This window comes from Balearica regulorum, chromosome Z (assembly GCF_011004875.1).
Source record: "Balearica regulorum gibbericeps isolate bBalReg1 chromosome Z, bBalReg1.pri, whole genome shotgun sequence".
Taxonomy (NCBI): domain Eukaryota; kingdom Metazoa; phylum Chordata; class Aves; order Gruiformes; family Gruidae; genus Balearica; species Balearica regulorum.
This window is the reverse complement of record NC_046220.1, coordinates 42,563,889-42,584,155: the sequence shown is the minus strand read 5'-3', so window position 1 is coordinate 42,584,155 and position 20,267 is coordinate 42,563,889. Positions and strand designations below refer to the sequence as shown.

The 20,267-nt window shown below is 38.5% G+C and overlaps 1 protein-coding gene across 2 annotated transcripts in view; it reads left to right on the top strand.

Moving 5' to 3' along the window:
* NTRK2 (neurotrophic receptor tyrosine kinase 2) overlaps positions 1 to 20,267 on the top strand; it is a 206,027-nt gene that overhangs the window by 34,919 nt on the left and 150,841 nt on the right. For both annotated transcript variants that reach the window (XM_075739975.1, XM_075739976.1), the window contains exons 6-9: positions 8,359 to 8,495; positions 11,471 to 11,603; positions 13,130 to 13,429; positions 18,388 to 18,420. In XM_075739975.1, coding sequence (XP_075596090.1) covers positions 8,359 to 8,495; positions 11,471 to 11,603; positions 13,130 to 13,429; positions 18,388 to 18,420 — 603 coding nt within the window. The remainder of the gene's footprint in view (positions 1 to 8,358; positions 8,496 to 11,470; positions 11,604 to 13,129; positions 13,430 to 18,387; positions 18,421 to 20,267) is intronic.

Genomic DNA, 20,267 nt, shown 5'->3' with positions numbered 1-20,267 from the left:
TTTGTAGTATTAGTGAGTCAATAAAATAAGCATTAGATCTTAGGCAATCACAGTAAAATGCAGTCTAAAACCACAAGCAAAGGCATAACCCAGTGGGTGTTGACATTTTTTTCCATTATCAGTCAGACTTCACAGATAAGACTATCAGAAGGAGAACATTACAGGCAGAATGAAGTGAGTTTAAAAAAAGCCTTAAACATTCTTCGTGTTTACCTTTCAGAATATTCATGGGCTCTCTAGCCTGTGTTGTTTATTTTGGCTCAAGAACTAGATGTTATGCATGATGTATGGTGCAAACTGTTCTTATTTTCTCTGTAAGAGCTTTAATTCTTATCTATGATCATGGGCTGCATGAAAAATGTTTTTTTTATGGGAGTTTTGACAGTAATGTAGTTTCACTGTTCTTCAAAAGTGGAGTTAGAATATTCCAAACTTAATTAAAACAATTTGCATTATTGCAGCTTTTAAGTGAAAATACCCAATAATTTATGGATGTTTGAAAAGGCAACAGGAATCTCAAAGACATGTGCATAACTTCCTTGTGAGCATGCACACTTTTATCTGTTCATAAATCAACCAATAACTTTCATACAGATGTCTAGACATATGATACGTAAATCGAGGCTTGTGAATGGTGATATTTGTGTGTATATGATGTATGTGAATATCTCATATTTAAAAAAAAAAGCAGAATTTTATTTTATAATTCTGATTCAATTTCTGCTTTAACTTGAATAAAGCAAGTTTATAATACAAAGCTGGTTACTACTAGAAGTAAGACAATATCTAAGAGAAAGAAACATGTCTTGATCACTCAAGTAGTGTTCCCGAACTATATTGTGCAGGTTTGCAGAGGTACTCTCTATGCCTGATTTGACGCATCTGCACAAGTGTGGAGTACTGATCTACTGTGCAAAACAGCTATCTGTTGGCTGGTGGTATTCTTTCTTTGCTCTTACGGTGTAGCTAGGTGAAGACTGACGACTATGTAACTGTATTCAAGTACTTTTTTCACTTTGAAGGTGGAGACATTTCATGAAGGCATTCCTTCAGCCATATACTTGGTATATGATATACTTGGTATCAACAATGAAACCTATCATTTTACTCATTTATGTAGTTCTTGGAGAATGGTCCTGTTCCAGGATCATGTTTATCATGTTGCAGTATTTGGCAGGTTGGCATTATTTTCAGTATTGCCTGATAAAGATATAGGAATTGCAACTGCATTATGTGCATTTAGTGAATAAGAAGCCATGTGTTAGAGGTTTGCATAAGCTCGTTTAGGCTTCATTAACTTGCATTACAAAGGCTGTTTAGCTCTTGGTTCATCTGTTAAACTTGTGGCTGCTGTATTCAGCCCAACCGCACTGAATGTACTGGGTTTTCTTTTGAAAGTTGTTGTGGATAAACTGAACCTTAAATATGAGTTAAGAACAATTTCTCCAGATGTAATTTAATTTCCCTAACAGTTCAGGGAATTTGAGAGAAAACATGGCTGGGTACCTTCAGGAGACTGCCATCAAGGGAAGTGATGATAAGGTTGATAGTCTCTATAGAAACACATGATCTGAAAATTCTTGCAGACAAACTCTTGATATTGATACTGGGGACGAGGTCAATTAAACGATGCAGGTGCTGCAAGATCCTTTCTTATTCAGCGTCTTCCTAACTAGAACCCTGGTCAGGCCTAGGGACCTTAAGAGAAAGTTCCTGGGCAGAAGTTAAGGAGCTGATGCAAACCTTGGAAACATAAGGCCTTCATCTGGTTTGAAATGTTAGCAGCAGCCCTCGAAGCTTCTGTAAAGGTTGAGTGTAGAAGACCGCTCGCTGTCTGAGTGAATTTGTTCTGGTGCATGCCTGTCCGTGGTTTTTGCCTGCATGGCATTCATGACGGCATTTGAAGCCCTGAATGGGCTGACAGTTCTGTGGAGGTTGTGTTTGTTGCTGTAATCATGAAGATGAGTTAGCAAGTTTTGTGGTCTTTGCTGGGGCACACGCTGGCTGTTGTTACAGAAGTTTGTTTTAGTGATAATTTCAGTTAAGCAGGGAGTGATGGAGTATTTAAAGGCAAAGTAAGGGTGTATTGGCTCTGGGAAAGCGTACTTTAAAGACTCATCATCTTCCGGTAGAGGCTGTACTTGTTTAATTATTTTCTGTAAAGATTCCCAGCTGAATGCGACAATCAGGCGTGTCGTGATTGGAGGCAGATTTCTTTTAGTCTTTTAAAATATTTGGGTGGCTCAGTGAGCTGCCACATCACTCATTCTGCTTCCTGACAGAAGGACGTTCCTCCATAGATTAACAAGGTGCATGTTGTGAGTATCAGATTTGGTGTCATAAGAAAATAAGAGTTGGACTTCTTAGAAGTTATACTGAAGCAGCAAGCACATCTAGCAAGAAGAGGTCCGAAATGAGCTTGTTCAGTGCGCATATGCCTTCCAACTGCTCATTAGGAAATGCCGAAGGCATGGGATAGTCCTCAATTCTGGTCTGAGTGACTCTTCTCAGGGCTTTGGCAAGGAGCCTCTACGTTTGGACTCAGTCTCTCCCAATGGTAGGAATTTGTGCTTTTCCTTTCAAAAGGGCATAACAAGAGCTACTCTTTTTTTTTTTTTAAGATTAAAAAAAAATGTAGTGGTCACCCTTCTCTTGATTCAGGTTCAGTTCAGGAATCTAAAGTACAGCATTTGGGGATAATGTCCTCACCACCACTGCATAGAGCGTTTGTCATCTTGGAATAACTTATGTGAGATTTCTGCAATTATCTCTATGTATTGAGAATTTTGATTCTGTGGTTGTGATACAACAGGAAATGGAAACAATTATTTATGTTTCTTTAATTCATTTTTTGCATGTAAACTTTTGGGGTATCCTGTTTATAGTGCTCTAAAGATGCAGCCAGACTGATCTTTGGCCCTGTTGTTCTGCAGACTTGGGTGGAAACATGCCCACTTAGCCCATGGTTGAAAGTTGGCTCAGAGCTTGTTGGCTGCAGACAGTTGCTAAGTGAAACACAGGAGGTGTATCACATATTGAACAGCTCCTAGCTTTATAGCTAGAATTACTAGAAAGTTTTTTCCTATAGGAAAAGACCCTTGGAATTTGTAAACATTCCTGTATTTTCAAACAAGAATTTTAATAGAATGAAATAAGAAAACTCTGTTTTACTTACATCTTACATTGATACAATCTGTTCGGAGCCAGTAAGACCTCAGAAATTTGCATATCCATGTATGCAGTTCTTAACAAATTGCATTGTCAACCATCCTGTTTTCCGGCTCCAGACAATACAAATAGCGTGTGTTACCAAGTTGTATTGTAGTGCTGTAATGAGTTGTATGTTTTCTCCATAGAGAGAAAAAGCAAAACCAGGGCAGCCAAGAACCTAGGACTGCATTGAAACCTTATGTGAGGCAAGCAGACTGCATTTGGGCCACTGTATCTTAAGAATTATAGGGGATATTTTATCAATCGGTGGTTCTGGTAGTCTGCCTTTACATGGTTCAGTTTGATAGATGATTGCTGACTCAGTATAAATTTAATCATTCTGCATCTGATCTATTTATTAAAAAGATGATTAAGGATTTCAGGTTAGGAATAAAATGACCTTACTGAAATTCAGATGCAGTTGGCCAGTTTTGAGAAAGAAATTGTCAGTTTTTTCTTGGTAACTCCTCATTCTCCTCACAGAACAGGTTGACCTGCAAAAATGTGCCAAGCTAAAAAGAGATGTTGTGGGCCACATTGAAAACAAATTAGTGACACAGCATTATGGCTAGACTCCTGGGAGTTTGTCGACAGATCGATGAAAATTGGGGGCTTAATGTACAAAGGATGGCATAAATTAATTCAATATTGGATTTATGATATTCTCTCAGGTGCTCATTTCTTCATCATGTCATTTCTTAGGTATTAGTGAGGCTAAGTTACCATATTGTGAGAATTTTTTTGATGAAGGTTTTTGAGCAGCTGAACAAATCCCAGAACTGAACAGATGAAAGCTGACGCTGAAAAAGTAAATCTGGAAGTAATTTTGTGAAAAATTTTGTAACTGTGAAGATAGTTAACCAGTGAAACAACATCTTGGGTGTATTGGTGGATTCTTTTCTCCTTTCTAAAGACCTTCTTCTTCTAAAAGTTGCTGTAGTGTACTAGCTAGAGCATTAGCTTGGTGCTGAGAGTTGAGTTACAGACTGCAGTTTGTTTTAATACTCAGTTATTTCTTAATTAGGTCATATCCTTCCTTTGACGTATAGTGACAGTCTGGCTCTATCAAGGCCAGTGTAAGTTTTCTGTAGAAAGTAGTAAGGAGCAGCAGGAAGACTTTGAAAGCCCTCTAGGAATTTAGGCACATTCTTTTTATTAATTTGCATTGACAGTTGTGTAGCCAAATGCTGTAGTAACCTTTGAAAATTTCATCCAAAGTATTTGGTTTTGATTGCTGAAGTCCCAGCTACGCATAGTGAAGATATGAGTCATTCCCTAGTGATACTTGACAGTTCCACTGTCTGATGGCCTCAGGCCATCGGTTTGCACTAATAATGGTCTGCGAAGGTAAATAGTCGGCATCGCCCCTACCCCTTAAGGGAAGGTTTTTTCTTCTAAATCGTGAGATGGTATTTGGAGAGACTCAGCTGATAGAAATGAGTTCCTCCTGCTTGTCTCTGTTGTGTCCAGTTGTGCTGGGGTGAGGGAAGTAGCTGCTTATTCTAATCCAGAGCTGCCTATTCCCGGGAATAAAGTGTTATCAAATTGAATATAAGAACAGATATTCTGGATGTGATGAAATAACATACCTGTTATACACCCATGTGTAATGAAACACACGGATTTTACTGTATGCTTTCTTCTATTGAACTGTAACTCTCTACATTACAGTTTAAAATTCTCAGTAGCAGATTCTGTCATTTTTGTAGAGGTTGAAAAGCTTTGGATAGATTATTGAGAAGAAAGGGGACTTGAGGAAATGAAATAAAACAGAGTGGTCTTAAGAAGATAATTCAGAAACTCTCTTTTCTCTGTCCCATCAGAACAGGAGAGCACTCAATGAATTTGAATGTCACAGACAAATTTCAGAACTGGTAAAAGGCAATGGTTCTTGTATACAGCCTGAACAGTAGGTCTGTGAAACTCATTGCTGCAAAGGCTATTAAGGCCAAGAGTATAGCAAAGTTGAAAAAGAAATCGGATACTAGCGGAGTTATTACTGATATCCAAAATTATAATAATTAATGTTATCAAAGTTTGAAAGAGATATTGTGTTTCAAGCTTTGGGGCACAGGGTAATCTCTGTCTGACAGATAACGAAGATGAGACTTGTGGAAAGATGATGTCATGTCTACCTTGCATGGACTCTTGTGCTACAGTCTGAACTTCTATGCTGCAAAAGTATTTGAACCTGTTGTCTGATTGCTTGTATCAATTACTGTATACAAAATCCTTTGAAATATACATCTGTATCAACAGATGTGATAGTCATCTAAAACACTGTATTTAATCAAATTAAGTCAGGACTAAATGCAGCATGATTGGGTATCTTTGTAATTGTGTAGGTGTCAAAATGCTACTGACTGGTATAAATGGTCTTACACTACACTGAGCATACATACTGAGCATATGTGTCTGTTAGGGTGCATTGTGATTTTTTAAATACAGTTATTTTTCAGTACAGGTTTTCCTGCTTAGTCTCATTGCTTTATTGATAAGTCCAGAGTATCATGTTTTCTAGATACAAGGTCTGTCTGCTTTTTCCAAACAGAACCACTTCTCAATTAGTGTGTATTCTGTTGTGGAGCAGTCTGTGTGCCACTGGAAATAAAAGCCAAAATGACCTTGCAGTTAAAGTTCACTAACTCAAGATATCCAGCCACAAAAAATGAATCCCAAGGCAATTCTTGTGTTTCCCACCCACCTCTTATGACTGGGAAAGGGATTAAAAGAAAACATACACAATAATGTGATTGTGATTATTCTATTCTATTCTGTTCTGTTCTGTTCTGTTCTGTTCTGTTCTATCCCGTCCTGTCCCGTCCCACTTACTCCTTTTTTCTGCAGTGTTTTCTGCTGGGTCTTGCAACTGGTTTTTAGTGCAACTTTTGGAATCTATAGAATAATAAGCACTATTATTTTATAACCTTCTGGCAGGATACAAGCATGATGTAGCTGTTTCCCTCAGAGATATAACACCAACATGGCATGTGCAGACTTTTGGAAATAAACAGAACTAGATCTAACTCTGGATGGAAACCAGAACCAGTACCAGAGGATTTAAACTTCAGTTGCCTATCCTGTAAATAAACACTCTCCAGAAGAAGTTGTTTCAGACTTAACAGCTATTAAAGGAGGGCTCTAAGGGACCAAAGTTGTTTTTATTTTTGCTTACATGAGAGGTTTCATGTGAAATGATGTGTTAGTAGGAGCTGTGCAGGCTTGCACAGTGAACCACTAATCTGTCATGTAGACCTTGTCCCAAGTGCTAGGGCCAGGAAGAAGTGGGTAGCTTTAATCCCTTCACACATTCAGGTCTGGCAAGAGTAGTTGGAACGGTTTTCAGAGGTGGTGTGGAAAAGTAACTTTATAAAGAAAATGATCTCATTACTTTTCACCTTCTTCCCTAACCAGCATAATTAATATCCTAATGTTCCCTAAGATTAGTTTTATTTCCTGCCCAGATAGTTGACAGACACTGCTGAGATTTGAATTCACAGCAGGCGAGAGCAGATGGCTACCTTCGCTAACAGATTACTGCATCAAAGCATACAAACTGTCCAGCTCTGTCTCAATAAACTTCAACATATGATTTATAAAGTGAACGTAATAGAAGAAATCCATGATGCCTATAACGGGAATCGTATTACAGCACTTAAAGCACTGGGAGAATTGCTTTAGCAGTTATTGTATACTTGTGCTGATCTTCAGATCTTACTAGGCAAGAAAGCATTGCCTGGAAAATTGTTTTCTCTTTGATATTACTTCCTCTCATTTAATTTTTATTGAACTAATTAAACTTAAAGGGAGATTTCCAATACATATAGCTTCTAGTGAAGTTCTAGCAAACATATTAATGCATTCATACTGATTTGATAGTTAACTGTTTGTATGGCACATTTTATGTAGGCAAAAAAGTCTCTGCTAAACTGCTATACCTGCAAATCCATGATGAAACTACTACACTCTTAACCAAAAAACAAGTAACAGCAACAAAAAAGAGAACCATTGTTTCAGAAAAAGAAAAGGCATTGCAATAACATACCCAGCACAGCTTGATTATTTGAGATGATAAATTGCAAGTAAAACTTGCTTGGAACAGTTGATGAGAAGTGCCTCATAAAGCAGGCCAAGGCTTTTTACAGAGTGTTGCAGCTCCAAATGATGGCATAGTATCTTTTAAGACAGATATGATATTTCTAGCATGTTGCATAATTATTTGCTATGTAAATAAATATGAAATGTGAGGTCCTTTGTACCTAAAGTCTATTTATCTTGCTGGCATTATTTTTTAAGAGGATCAGTCTATAATTCCTTGTGCTTTTGTAAACGTTCAGCGTATATTCACTCTTCAGGAAGCTCCCGTTGCTTTAGGTGCTGAAAAATGAGATAGAGAGTGATTTACAGCTCTGTGAGATGGAGGGGGAGTCCTGATTCCTGCAAAATCTGGGCTTGTTTCCTGATGAGTGGTACTGTGTCACTGCTTTTCTGCTTTCCTAAGGGCAATAGTGAAGTCTGCAGCTCTGTGCAATTGCTAACCCTCTCTTCAGGTTTGATCTGTTCAGTGCTCCGTTTCCCTCACTTTGTACTTAAGATCTAGGTTTTGCCCTGCTCTCTGTGAGCTGTGTCTCTGGATGAGAGGGTGGGCTGCAATCCCTTGGGCGATACTGGGAGCTAATGGGATTTTCCTGTTAGTGTTGTGGAGAAGAGTAGGAATATCACAATGTGAGTTCGCGGAAAACAGAGGTTTCTTTGCAGCTGTTACGAAGAGACAGATTAAATTTCCTGTTTTAAAGAATAAGGGAAGGGTTTTTTCATTTGAAGTTAAAAACTGAAGTTAGGATAACTTCTGTTAGCCCACCTGAAACATTTCCCTATGTAATTGAGTTAATGTATTTCCACAGACAGTAGTATTTTCTTAGGATGTCAAGTGGAGGAGGTGCAGAAAAATGTTACATTGCAACTTAAAGATTGCAGTACGTGTTTCCAAAGATGCTGTTTGTATTACCTGACTGAATAGTAATTGACCACAGTAAATATCTGATTTAATGGTGGTTTTGCTTGCATTTATACAACTTGCTTATAATTGAGTGATGTCCTTCTGTCAAATACAAAAGCATGTGGGCTTTTTTGTTGTTTCTATCCTAGACTTGCCCTCAGCAAACTTAAGCAATTACAACATCACCGTGGTGGAAGGAAAGAGTGTCACATTGTACTGTGATACCACTGGCGGGCCACGCCCTAATGTGTCCTGGGTGCTCACTAATCTTGTTTCAAACCATGAGGTAAGTTTCATATTCAAAGACGTGACAATTCAGGTACAGAAGATACCTGCTGAAGGATGGAGTGAAGCTTTCATGTCCAGCTTTAGTTAACTTTTTATTAAAAAGATGAAATAGAAAATTAATGGCAGGATTACAATTGTTTTCCACTTACTTTCAAATCAGGGTGACTGCCACAGTGCCTGTGGAGAATGGCAGACATTCATGCACTCGGATTTTTGGATGTTCACTTATAGATGAGTACTGTGATTTTTTGAAGTAATATGTGGTGAATGAGGATACTGAAACATAAGGGCTTTCTTATTATCACTGATACCTCCATACGGAGAATAAATCTAATCTACCCTAATAAAGAAAAAAGCTTTCTATCTCTAATTATATTACATTTTAATGCCAAAAGCATAGTGTGTTGGAATTTGGTTGTAAATATTATTTTGTGGCTTGTTTAATTTTCCTTCAACAAACAAAGCAACAAGAGGAAGCCTTGGAAATTGAAGTGAAGGTTTTACTAAAAAGAATGGCAGGGTTTTTTTTTTTTAGTGAAGTATGAAGATGTTTCCTCAGTAAAATCATCTAGGCAGGGGGAATTTTCTTTCCTGAGATCTTTGTATTCTGTGTCTGTTCCTTAGACTGTGTGCACATGGGAGATATAATGATTAAGTTATTTCTGATGGAATTGTTGATAAAGAGAAGCAGATCTTCAACATGTGGCTGGCTGACCTCTTAAATTACCATTATTTACACAGTGGGCAAGACCCTCTGTTATTTATAATTTTATGGCATTGGCTTTCCTACATTCATGATGGTGCAGACTGCGTAAAGCTTCCCGGTCTGTACAAAGTGCAGGGTATGTACTTCCAAAACTGTTCCTGCAACCTCTGAGGTCTCATAATCTTTGTACTTTCTTCCTTGAGGTCATGATATTAGGCCTGTATAGAAATTGACTAGCCTATCTTCCAGCTCTCCTCAGTAAGAGCTCTGCAGGGCTCTAGTTTTGTTTTTAAAATTTTATCTAATCTGTAAAACTACCCAAAGGCATCAGTCGTCATCAAGAACAAGAAATTAAAACAGTTTGGGGAACCTATGCCAAGTTGTGCTTTTTCTTTTTTTGAGTTATAAGCCAAAACAAATGTGGGATGCTGTTCAACAAGTGAGATCACTTCATTTTTTAACCCTCCTATCTTTAAAATGCCATGGTCAGTTTGCTTCAAGCTTTCCGGAAATGTTCTGTCCTGGCATAACTTCATCTTGAGATTTCAGAAGGGCTCATAATATAGGCTAGCTACAACCTTAGCCATGGAGCACAGTAGTCTTTTCAGTAGCAGAAGAATGAGTGCCTTTTAAACCTCATTTGCCATTCACAACTATCCTTCCCTTTTCTGTGAGTGTTGTTTTTGGTTTCCTTTCTCCCACTTCCATATCTCAGTTTCTGCCTCCCTTTTCTTCACCTCCTATGCTGCTTTTGCCTGTTTTCTCTCTCTTTCCTGTTTTACAAGAGAGACGTTAAACTGAACTAAACTCTAGTCCTGCAAAGCTAACTGTATGCTCCCAGTGTCTGTGCTGATATATAATCCAGTTGATGTTAGTTAGATTTTTCTTGCTCTAGATTTCAGCCCTGAACCTGCGATTGAGCCCTGCTGCTTTCAGTCCAGCTTTGAGCACTGCTGACCTCTGAGAGTTGCGCATAGAGAGATGTGTAATGGGTGTTTGCTTTTCTGCTCACCTCGCCTAGTGTCACACTCAAATCAAAGGGACATTTAACTTAAGTGGAGTTAAGGTGTCATCTCGAGGTTCAAAATTCTGGTCCCACAGGACTGTATGCAGGAGTGTTCCCACATGTCTTCATTGACCACAGCTGAAAGTCACTGTGGTTTTATGGATGCAGCGTGTTACTTGTTTGTGTTCTGTGTAGCACTGAAGTGTGTATGTGTACACTAAGAAAAGTACCTCAAAAGTAGTTTTTAAAAATTATCCTAATTATTATTTATTTTCTGAACATGTTTTGGTTCTTTTCTTTTTTAAGAAAACAGTCTTGCGCTTTTTGAAAAAAATCCAATATGGAAAGAGTAATTATTTGGAGATCATAATGAATGATTTAAGAAAACCAGAGTCTTTAACAACTAGCTTTGCTAGGTTTTTTTTTTTTTCTTTTTTCTTTTGGTAATTCAGCCCTATTTGCTTTATTCAGTGTTGCATAGCTGCATATTCAATATGGCATTTAAGACTGTAAATGGGCACTGAGCTTTCTAACAATCATAAGAATCAATATTTCTAAGAATCATAATTCTCACCTTAATTAGCCTGTGCTTAAACACATAAAACAGTACTTGGGCAGTAGCTTAGGTAGTAGAAGGTATATAATTTGTCATGGAAGATTTCTTGAGAAGAAGAAGCTTTCAAGAAAAATTTGGCTAAGGAGGAGGGAGGAGACACATTGTCAAGGTACAGTAGAGCTCAGAAGGCAGCTGTGGAAGAGATGTCAAGTGTAAGTGTAAAGGAAAGAGACAAAAGGAAGAGTAAAGGAAGGGTTGAGCAGAATATGGGAAGGAAGGAAGGAAGGAAAGAAGGAAGGAGTTCAAGGGGAGCAGAAATAGACTGTAGAAATCAGTCATGAAGTCGAAGAGAGGGATGAGCAAGGTTAAGGGTATAGAAAGAAATATTTTTGTAGAGGGGAAGAAGTGTTCAGAAAAACAGGCAGAAACTGAAAGTGACAGGACAGAAAAATGGTTGAGTGCAGTGTTTGTAGCAGGACTTTCGGAGCTTTGAATCCACTGCCACTGACAGTTACAATTGGTTCCGTAGGTGTCTTGTGTCTGTTTGGATAAGACACTAAGTAAGACTTTGATTAATTGTAGACTGATTCAGCTAAAAGGAAGGGAAAATGAAAAATGCCATTTGGCTGTGGCCAATGACTCCCTCTCTCTTCCTTGTTTTTTACACTACGGTTGACACATACATGTTTTTCTGATGGCTTGTAGAGTGACACAAGTAAGAACCCTGCCTCGCTAACCATAAAGAACGTTTCATCCATGGACAGTGGACTGTGGATTTCCTGCGTAGCAGAGAACATTGTGGGAGAGGACCAAGCCTCTGCCGAGCTCACGGTATTATGTACGTACGCAGGCCTTCATACTGTTCCCAAGGCCAAACTGCATTGGCAGCAACTGTTTTGAGTATAAATAATTTTTCGGCACACAGGTTGTTGAAACAAAACCCATTAAGACATGCAAACTCTCTACTGCAGTTAATGCTGGGAGTAGCCCAACCAGCAGTTGTTGTATTTATCTTTTTCAGCCCTGCATTCTGCAAATTATCTTCCAGTTAGAACGGTCTGTAAGTAAAGGTCTGAAACCCAAAATACTCAAAGGCAGTGTCAGTGTGGGAAGGTTTGTAATGGTGTCCATGTACATACGCACTGTCTTAGGAATTAAGACGTGTGAACGCATCAAAAGGCTCGTAGAATTAATTATAAGAGACTACAAATGTTTAAGTTCTTGTTATGTAAAGCAACAACGGCTTTGTTCAAAAAATAACACACTTGCAACATTTGTACTGCCAGATGTAAATTTTTTTGTCATAACTTTGAATAATGTACTTATTTGTCAGGGCCAAGGAAGGGGGAAGGGACATGTAGTCTAGAGGCACTGCCTTCTTAGATCTAAGCTCCAGCCTGAATTCATTTTGTGTGAACTAGACAGCATGTTTTCACAAGTTGCAACCCTCTGTTTAATTGAAGATGGGAATGGAACGCTTTGTAGATGGCAAACTTTGTTCAGCATGTGCTCATGACAGAGTAAACTAGAAAAATCACTGTAGATGTAGGTTTGTAGGTTGAAATTGGATATGTAATAGCAATGGGAAGGGACATAAACTAGAAATGTTTGAACAGTGTAAATGAGATTTTGAGTTTGGCACTGTTATGAGTGATAAAAGGGAGTATAACTAGATAAAATTGGATGCAGTTAAGAATAAGTATCAAGGAAAATTTCCCAATAGTGAAATAATGGGCAAGGTGTTAGAGTAATCTCCTGAGGGAAACAGAACAAGCCTGTAAACTTCAGGCGTTTAGCAGGTTTGAACAAAGAATCAGAAAATGTATGGTAGAAAATCATCTTTCCCTGACAGAAGAATCCAGGGAATTAAGTCATCTGTTCTGGCTTTGATTCTGTGAAGAAAATAATCTGAAAGTTTGGATTCCTAGCTTAATATATTTCCAGTACTACTTGCTTTTGGCCAACTTTTAAATATTTTCAATACTGTTGTGTTCTTTCAGCACTCCTCTGCACCATTTTTCCAGCAGAGTAAAGCTAAAATGTCTCTCTCCCCATTCTCAGTGATCTAGTAACTGAACTTACAGGGTTTAAGTGATTTAACAGGTGTTAAGTCTTTGTCTGAAACTAGTTTGTTTTGTTTCTTTCTAAAGAACAGCCTCATTTCAGTTGTAAGCATAGTACCCTAGGCAGAACAGGTGGGTTCCTGTGTGAGTACCCTCCAAATAGGTATCATTCTTATCAATAACATTCTTTTATATTGATGAAAGAAAAACGCTTCCCTGGTAACTTTGGGGGGAGGGAGGGAAGGGAGGAAAGACATGTTGAGAATATTCTGATGTTCTTTGCTCTTTTTTTCTGATATAGTTGCACCAAATATCACATTTATTGAATCTCCAACCCCGGACCACCACTGGTGTATTCCATTCACTGTGAAAGGGAACCCTAAGCCCACATTGCAGTGGTTCTATGAAGGGGCTATACTGAATGAGTCCGAATACATCTGTACTAAAATACATGTTATCAATCAAAGTGAATACCATGGCTGCCTTCAGCTGGACAATCCTACCCACCTGAATAATGGTGCTTATACCTTACTGGCAAAGAACGAGTATGGAGAGGATGAAAAAAGGGTTGATGCTCATTTCATGTCAGTGCCTGGAGATGGTGAGTATATTTTTTTTTATGTTAGCAATTGCAAATTGATGAGACTGTGGAGACAGTGCTCCTGGCCAGTTTAACTGTTTTGTAGGTTTGGAAGAAGCTTTTTATATGCTCCCGCACCCTTCCCCCTTCCCCTCCTGCCCCCCAATGAATGTCTTCAAGATTAGTTGTAAAATAATGTTTTTCTTGAGCATTTTCTTGTTTATTGCTTCTCAAGGGAGGCCATTCTAGTACTCTGTAAATCTTCCCTTTGAGTAACTATCCTCAGTGCCAGATAAGGCTAGTAAAAGGTTGCTGTGTCTGAAGTGTTTCCTCAAGCCTCAGTTCTGATCCTGGAAAGCACTGGGTGCCAGTTCAGCCACTCTAAGTTTTCTGCACTGGATATGAATGCAACTAGACAGTGTATCCAAGGACACAGGGGATGCCTATGTAGCATCTAGTGCCTTGTTGGAAAATCAATAGTGCAGTTCAGAGAGTTGATGATAATATGTTGTGTAGGACACCAGAGGGAGCTGGAGAGAAAACAAGTAACCCAGAGGCAGGATGGACGAGGTCTCAGGTCCTCACAGGCATTTCGATGTCCAATTCCCATTTGTTTCCATGGAGGTTGGGCACCTACATGCCTGGGAATATCCATGCTCAAGATGGTTGCTGTTAAGTATTTGCATCCTCAGTTGCTCTAAAGGCTCTGCCTCCGCCCTCCTAAATGCTGTGTGGGCAGGCTCAAGGTGGACTAACTCGTTGAGCTTCCGGGACTACTGTAAGTGCTTGATGTTCACCGTGGTTTGATGTTTTCCCACATCTTCAAAACCATATGTGAAGTGACTGAAGGCATACATGTAAGCATATTGCTGTATGTGGAAAAAACGCTGAGTGGACCTTGCACAGCTGGAGTGGAAATACAGGCATGTTTTTGCACAAATAATTGCACAGTCATATCTGAAAATATGAGCGTATGTGTACCTTTGGCTTTTTAGCCATGGGATATAAATAGCCGCCTTTTTTTGAAACAGCAATGTGCAGTGCTAATGTTATCTGGCAGAAAAAAAAAAAAGTGAATATTTAAATTCTCTCTCCTGCATTGCAGGCTACAGACAGCAAAAATATGGTCTGTATTTAGTGTTTTTCCCTCTCAGCTCAGTCTGCTGTAGGGAGAGAAATGGCAGGGCTTTTGCTTTCCCATCCTTAGAAGGAGAAGGTGAAGAGCTGATAGAACCAGGCTTTATTTACTCCTGATGTCCATAGTGATCCTCTCCTCTTTTTTCTCTGGAGTTCTTCCTTAAATAGACTCATTACAGAAACATGCCACAGTTTCAACTACTGGCATCCCCTAATACTGCATTATAACAGTTCCGTAAAACAGTTCACCTCATCGATGTTCTGTGTACAATGGAAGTTCTTTTACACCCTGATTATTTATTACAAACCTGGCTTCATTTTCTTAACAGAATAACAGTTCCTCTAATACATTTAGGTGAATTTATAATTTTTTGTCTTTGCTCCAAATCCCTTTTACTTTTCTGGTTTTCCTTTGTGCTTCTCCCCTGTACACTGAAAATTTCCCAGCTGTGGTCATTTAAATCAGTAAATAGAACTGTAGGTATCCTCCAAATTAGAAAGACAGCACGATTTATTTGTTCCATATACTCATAAGGAATATAAGTCTCCCAAAATAATCTATGCTGTGTTCTTTAAGCATTTCCCAAGCTCTGTGGTGGATTAAGCTTCATGAAAAGGGTATAGAGGAAGCTGGACTATGTGTAGACAGGATGTAACTGCATTAGAAAACAGCTTATGCATAGTGGATGGCACCAAACCAGTCTTAAAAATTAACAACTGGGGAAATTGCTTATCTACTTAGCCTCCTCAATATTGTTTTTATTTTTTTCCTATAAGAATCATGGCATTGAGCTTTTGGAAATGTCACAACGTTGTTTCCTCCAGTGAAGCTGACATAAAAGCAAATGTTAAAAAACTAGAATCCTCTGTGCATTGTATTACAATTTTTGTTTTGAACTATTACTATTTAAAGCACTGTCAGGCTTTTTCAAACCCTTAAAAGGCTTTTTCAGTGCTGTCGTTACTGTGTAGTTTCTTCTTTTGGCCCACATATTGTACAATGAAGCATAAAGATTAAGGCCCACGCCCTGGTATTATGTTCATTTCCATGCCTTCATGACTGAATTAAATACCAACCCTGATGTTTCATGGGGTGGGGTATACTCACTGAGCTTTAAACTGATTGTCTGGTTATTGCATCACTTACAGGCAAATGCTCTGAAGGTAAAAACAAAAGAAAATAAAAAAACCCCCCTCACCTATAATCCATATGTCTGTCTAAATTAAACAGAACTAAGTCTGAAGCATGTTCTGTCATCAACAGTGTAATACTCCATTTTCAAAGTTGCATCAAATGTGATGAAGACATGATTTGTGCTAAGATGCTCTCAACTTCCAGCACATTACTTGTAGGACATTTTTCACTGGTCTGAGGATGCAGGCATAAAGGAGAGGAAAGCATGTACCACAGTGGGATTTCTACTGAGTTAATGATAACACAGTTAATGTTGTAAATTAAGACTTTGTTTTAAATAGAAAGACCTGGAAGAATAAATTTCATATTCTATATGAGCTGGATTTTTAACTTGCTTTAATCTGCTAAAGTTCTTGTGAAGCGGTTCTTGTTGAGGATGACTTGATTATTTGAGACTACACTGCAGCAAACAGTAAGCAAGACACATTCATGTTTTATTCTGGAGGCTGTTCCCCTAGTTGATCCAAAACAGCTAATGAATGTGGGAGATTTTTACCAATAATAAGTATTTTTAATTAAGCTTATTCATCTACCAGCTCTCTGCTCTAAAATTCAGCTGAAGGAATCCAAGTCGCATAGTATCTTGTCAAAGTAAAAGAATATGTGAAATATGCCTTAGAAATAGCATCTTGCTTGTGTGGCATAACAACATGGGCTGTTTTGCAGAAGTATGTTTTTGGATTGAATCTTTTGCTGCTGCTTTGTTTTGAAAATGTCAACTTTAGAAAGAAAGAAGCAAGCAAACCAAGTGTAGTTGATGTAGTTTATAAAGATGAGTAAATAGGATAAGCCTCTTAATAATTTATTTACACAACAACCTGTTCTAACAGGGACCAAACCAACAATGCTGTTCTGTGTTTGTCTTAAAAATAATTGTGTGTAAACATGCAAAATCACTGTGGTGAAGTTTAATGTTAAAATAGCTTCAGCCGATGTTTTGATGATTGAATAGATATGTTTTTATGTATGGAATACTAAATAGAAATTTGAGTTTCATCCAGCATCTTGATTTTTGCAACTTTATTTGAAGGGAAGAATTTAGTTATATAAAAGATACTTGAATGGAGTTGATGACTTCCTAGTTTATATCCCTGGCAGGAGTTAGGGGGTTAAACTAATCTGATTACTTTATCCCAATTCCAGTAAACAGTGACAAAAATGTTGCCAATAACTCAGGTATAAAGGCCTGGGAATTCTTTTTTTTTCCTTCAGATTTAAGAAGGTAAATTAGAAATACTGTCTTTCAGCAGATGGATGTTTTATACTGGAAAAAAACGAATCCCTGAGCTTTTGTGGACAGAAAACCATGGTCAGAAGGTGCTTGAGGACAGATAGTACAAGCTTTCTTCACTTGTTATTTATTTCTGCAGATTGACATGACAGTTCTCCTGGGGTCTATTAACCTATATCTCTGGATACTAGAATATCTTCAAATGCATTTGAAAATAAACCTAATTATCTGCTGCCATTCTGCAAATAGGTTGCAACTTGGTTTAGTATTTTCAGCAGAGATTCTCACACTGTTGACATAAGCAGAAACAGTTGTGTTCCGGTCATACTTCATAGTGGCTTTATGCCGGTGTAATGCCACTGCTATGGATTTACTGTATAGTACTATAAACAGAATTATGCTTTTTGAAGTTTGTTTCATCTTTAGAGATTTTAACTATCTGTTAATTTTATTACCAAATCAACAAAAAGAAAGAGTAAAAGTATGGAAGAGATGATTAGGAGCCTAATACATCAGCTATGCTATAAATACATTATAGACCAAAATGAACAAGTAAGTTGAAACACAACACAAGTATCTTTCAAAGCGTGAATAGTCTAATAGTACGCTAGTTTCAGTGGGCGCTCTGTGCAATATGCTCATATATGTGCTCAGCCTTACATATGTGCAGTAATTAGAAAAAGCTGCAAACTGGAACTAGTAAAATTTAAAAAAGTGTAGACTAGACGAGTATCCAATTTGCTTGTGTAAAGGCTGGCTTCTGAGACATCTGACTCTTTTGGTAAAAGTTCTGTCTGTGTATCAGCTGTGCAGCTGGCTTCTTGGAAGCATCCTTTTACAGAGCGAATGAAATGGTGCTGCTTAGGTCATTGCTACCTCTAGCCCTTAGTTTGCCAGCTCACAGCTAAATCAGTTTGCTTTCACAGTGATTTAATAGCAACATTTTTTAACCTGATAAAAAAGTCAGTGATTGTCAATACTCACTGAAGTCTGCTTCCACGTAAGGTCAGGGAGAATTTTACCATTGATTTTTCAAGAAGAATAGTTATTGTTGCACTTATTCCAGATATGCATTACCAGCAGAAAGCAGAATTTTGGCCAGTTGGGAAATACGCCTGCCTTTACCAGAGCTAGTGCCCTGTGCATTAGCTGTTTCACATGAAGCAAAATAATAGCCTTGAAGCAAAATACTAACCTTTGGGATAGCTCTAAAATGGTTGTAAATGTAATCTGATAAACAGGTACTGCAATATAGTGATGTTGCTTTGCATTTCTAAAGGTACTGATCATTGCTATTGCAAATAACTTGTCAACTCTTAAAAAGTTTCTAAAGAAACTCTTAGTCTTCCAGCATTTGCAATCTATTTACAAAAGCTTTTTCTCTTTTTTTTTTTTTCTTCTCTTTTTCATGTGCAGGTAGTGGCCCAATTGTGGATCCAGATGTTTATGGTATATATTTGATTTCCTTTTCCTTTTCTTTTAATGATAGAAATGAAGGAACTGAAACCATTAAAAGATTGAATGTCAGGCTCAGTTAGATTGAAATGGCACATATTATAACACAGTTCTAAAAGGTACTTTATATTTTTGGTTCTTCTCCTGCCTTATATTATTTAAGATACGTGAGGGTAATATGACATTTTACTTACTCTGCTGCTTTTGGTTCACAGTAGGAGAAGCATAAATCCACTGCTACAAATTGTTGCACTTGATCCTGTAGGGTGATAACTGTCTGATGTAGCTCACAGGCATGAGATTTTGTGAACCTTTTGGAGGCATTTCTTGGAGGAAAGAGAGTTCGTGATATCTCCTTACATAATTTATTTTTTTCAGGGATGATTCCATACTTGTTTTGCCTCCAAAAATGTACCCCTAAATCCTACTTAAAAATGAGGTTGGCACAAGTAAGTTTTCCTGTAGGCAATTTATTTTGCTCTGTCCGCTCATTTGTACCTTCCCTTAATCTCTCTTGCATAAGCAGACCATCAACTCAGTGGTACCTGAGTGTGTGCCAGAAGATTTGATGACACAGTGTTCACATTAGTTTTTTAGTTAGGCAAAATATTTTGGTCTGTTCCTAGTGAAAGCTGGAGTGCACTAGAATAGAAGCTGCAGAATGAAAAGCAACTGGCTAGTTTTACATAATACTTCTGGTATACTTATGGTGAGTGGGAAAGTCCATCCTAACCAACATACCCAAACACCCTTTAGCTTCCAGACGAAGCTGGATCCTGTTTGGAATACTTTTTATTTGGATGAAATGGCCCATGACTCAAGTTTTCTTAAGTTGATTTAAATGTTATTGCTTTGATTCCATTCCATGTCATTAAACTTTAGCAAATGTGCAATTGAAGCATCAATTTGGCTTTAAGTGCTTAGAAATGCTAAAGGATAGCTTCCCCTCCCTCTCTTCCAAATGTTTGGGTTTTTGAGGGTTTTTTTTGTGGGGGGGTAGGGGGTGGGAAGGAGGCGATGGTTTGCACAATTTCTTGCATGTGTTGTATTATATAAGCTGCATGCATGAAGATTTTGATTCTGAGCTGTTGATCAAGATCCTGATGCCTGTGTATGGCTTTAACCATATCAGCGCTGTGCTTCAATTGACTTGGGTAGGTTTCTGCTGAGATGTGCACTTCAAGTTGTGCTAGTGGATCACAGCCCTTGCAGCCTGATGAAAGCAGCCTTCCTTTTTTACTCCTGGCTTTTCTTTCTGCTGTTTGAAACGGCTGTCTTTGATCTTTGTTTCAGTGACTCAGTGCTTGTTTTGAGAAACTCTTTGTAGTCCAGAGTGTTTCCCTAATTATTTCAAATTTACAAGTCCACTTAGTGAGGTGAATAAATGAGGCTGAGTGGAAAGTCTAGGAACTGCCACAGTTTTTCAGAGAACCGCTGCCTACATGGCTGATGACAGGACCACTGGGATGAGCTTCCGCCAGAGACTGAGCAGATTTCATGATATTTTTTCAGACCGCTTTCTCTCTGTGCTAACCTGTTTACCCACAACTCAGATTGTGTCGGAAGAAGATTTAAAGCCCACCCCCCTACCCCCAGGCTTCCCTTTAAGATGCATTTTTCAGAGACGGGTGCTAATCATGTGCGAATGTGCCCAGTGTAAAAGGTAAAGGCAGTGGTAGAGGATTTGATCCTGCTGGGCACTGGGACTAGCTGTTTATCTGTCAGTCTGTTGGCCTCAGGTAAAGTTAATGGGACCTGCAAGGTGCTTCCTGGGGGGCTCCCTATGGGGGTCCATCAGGGCAGGGCCTGGCAGCCAGGGCCCTCCCACTGCCCCAGCCAGG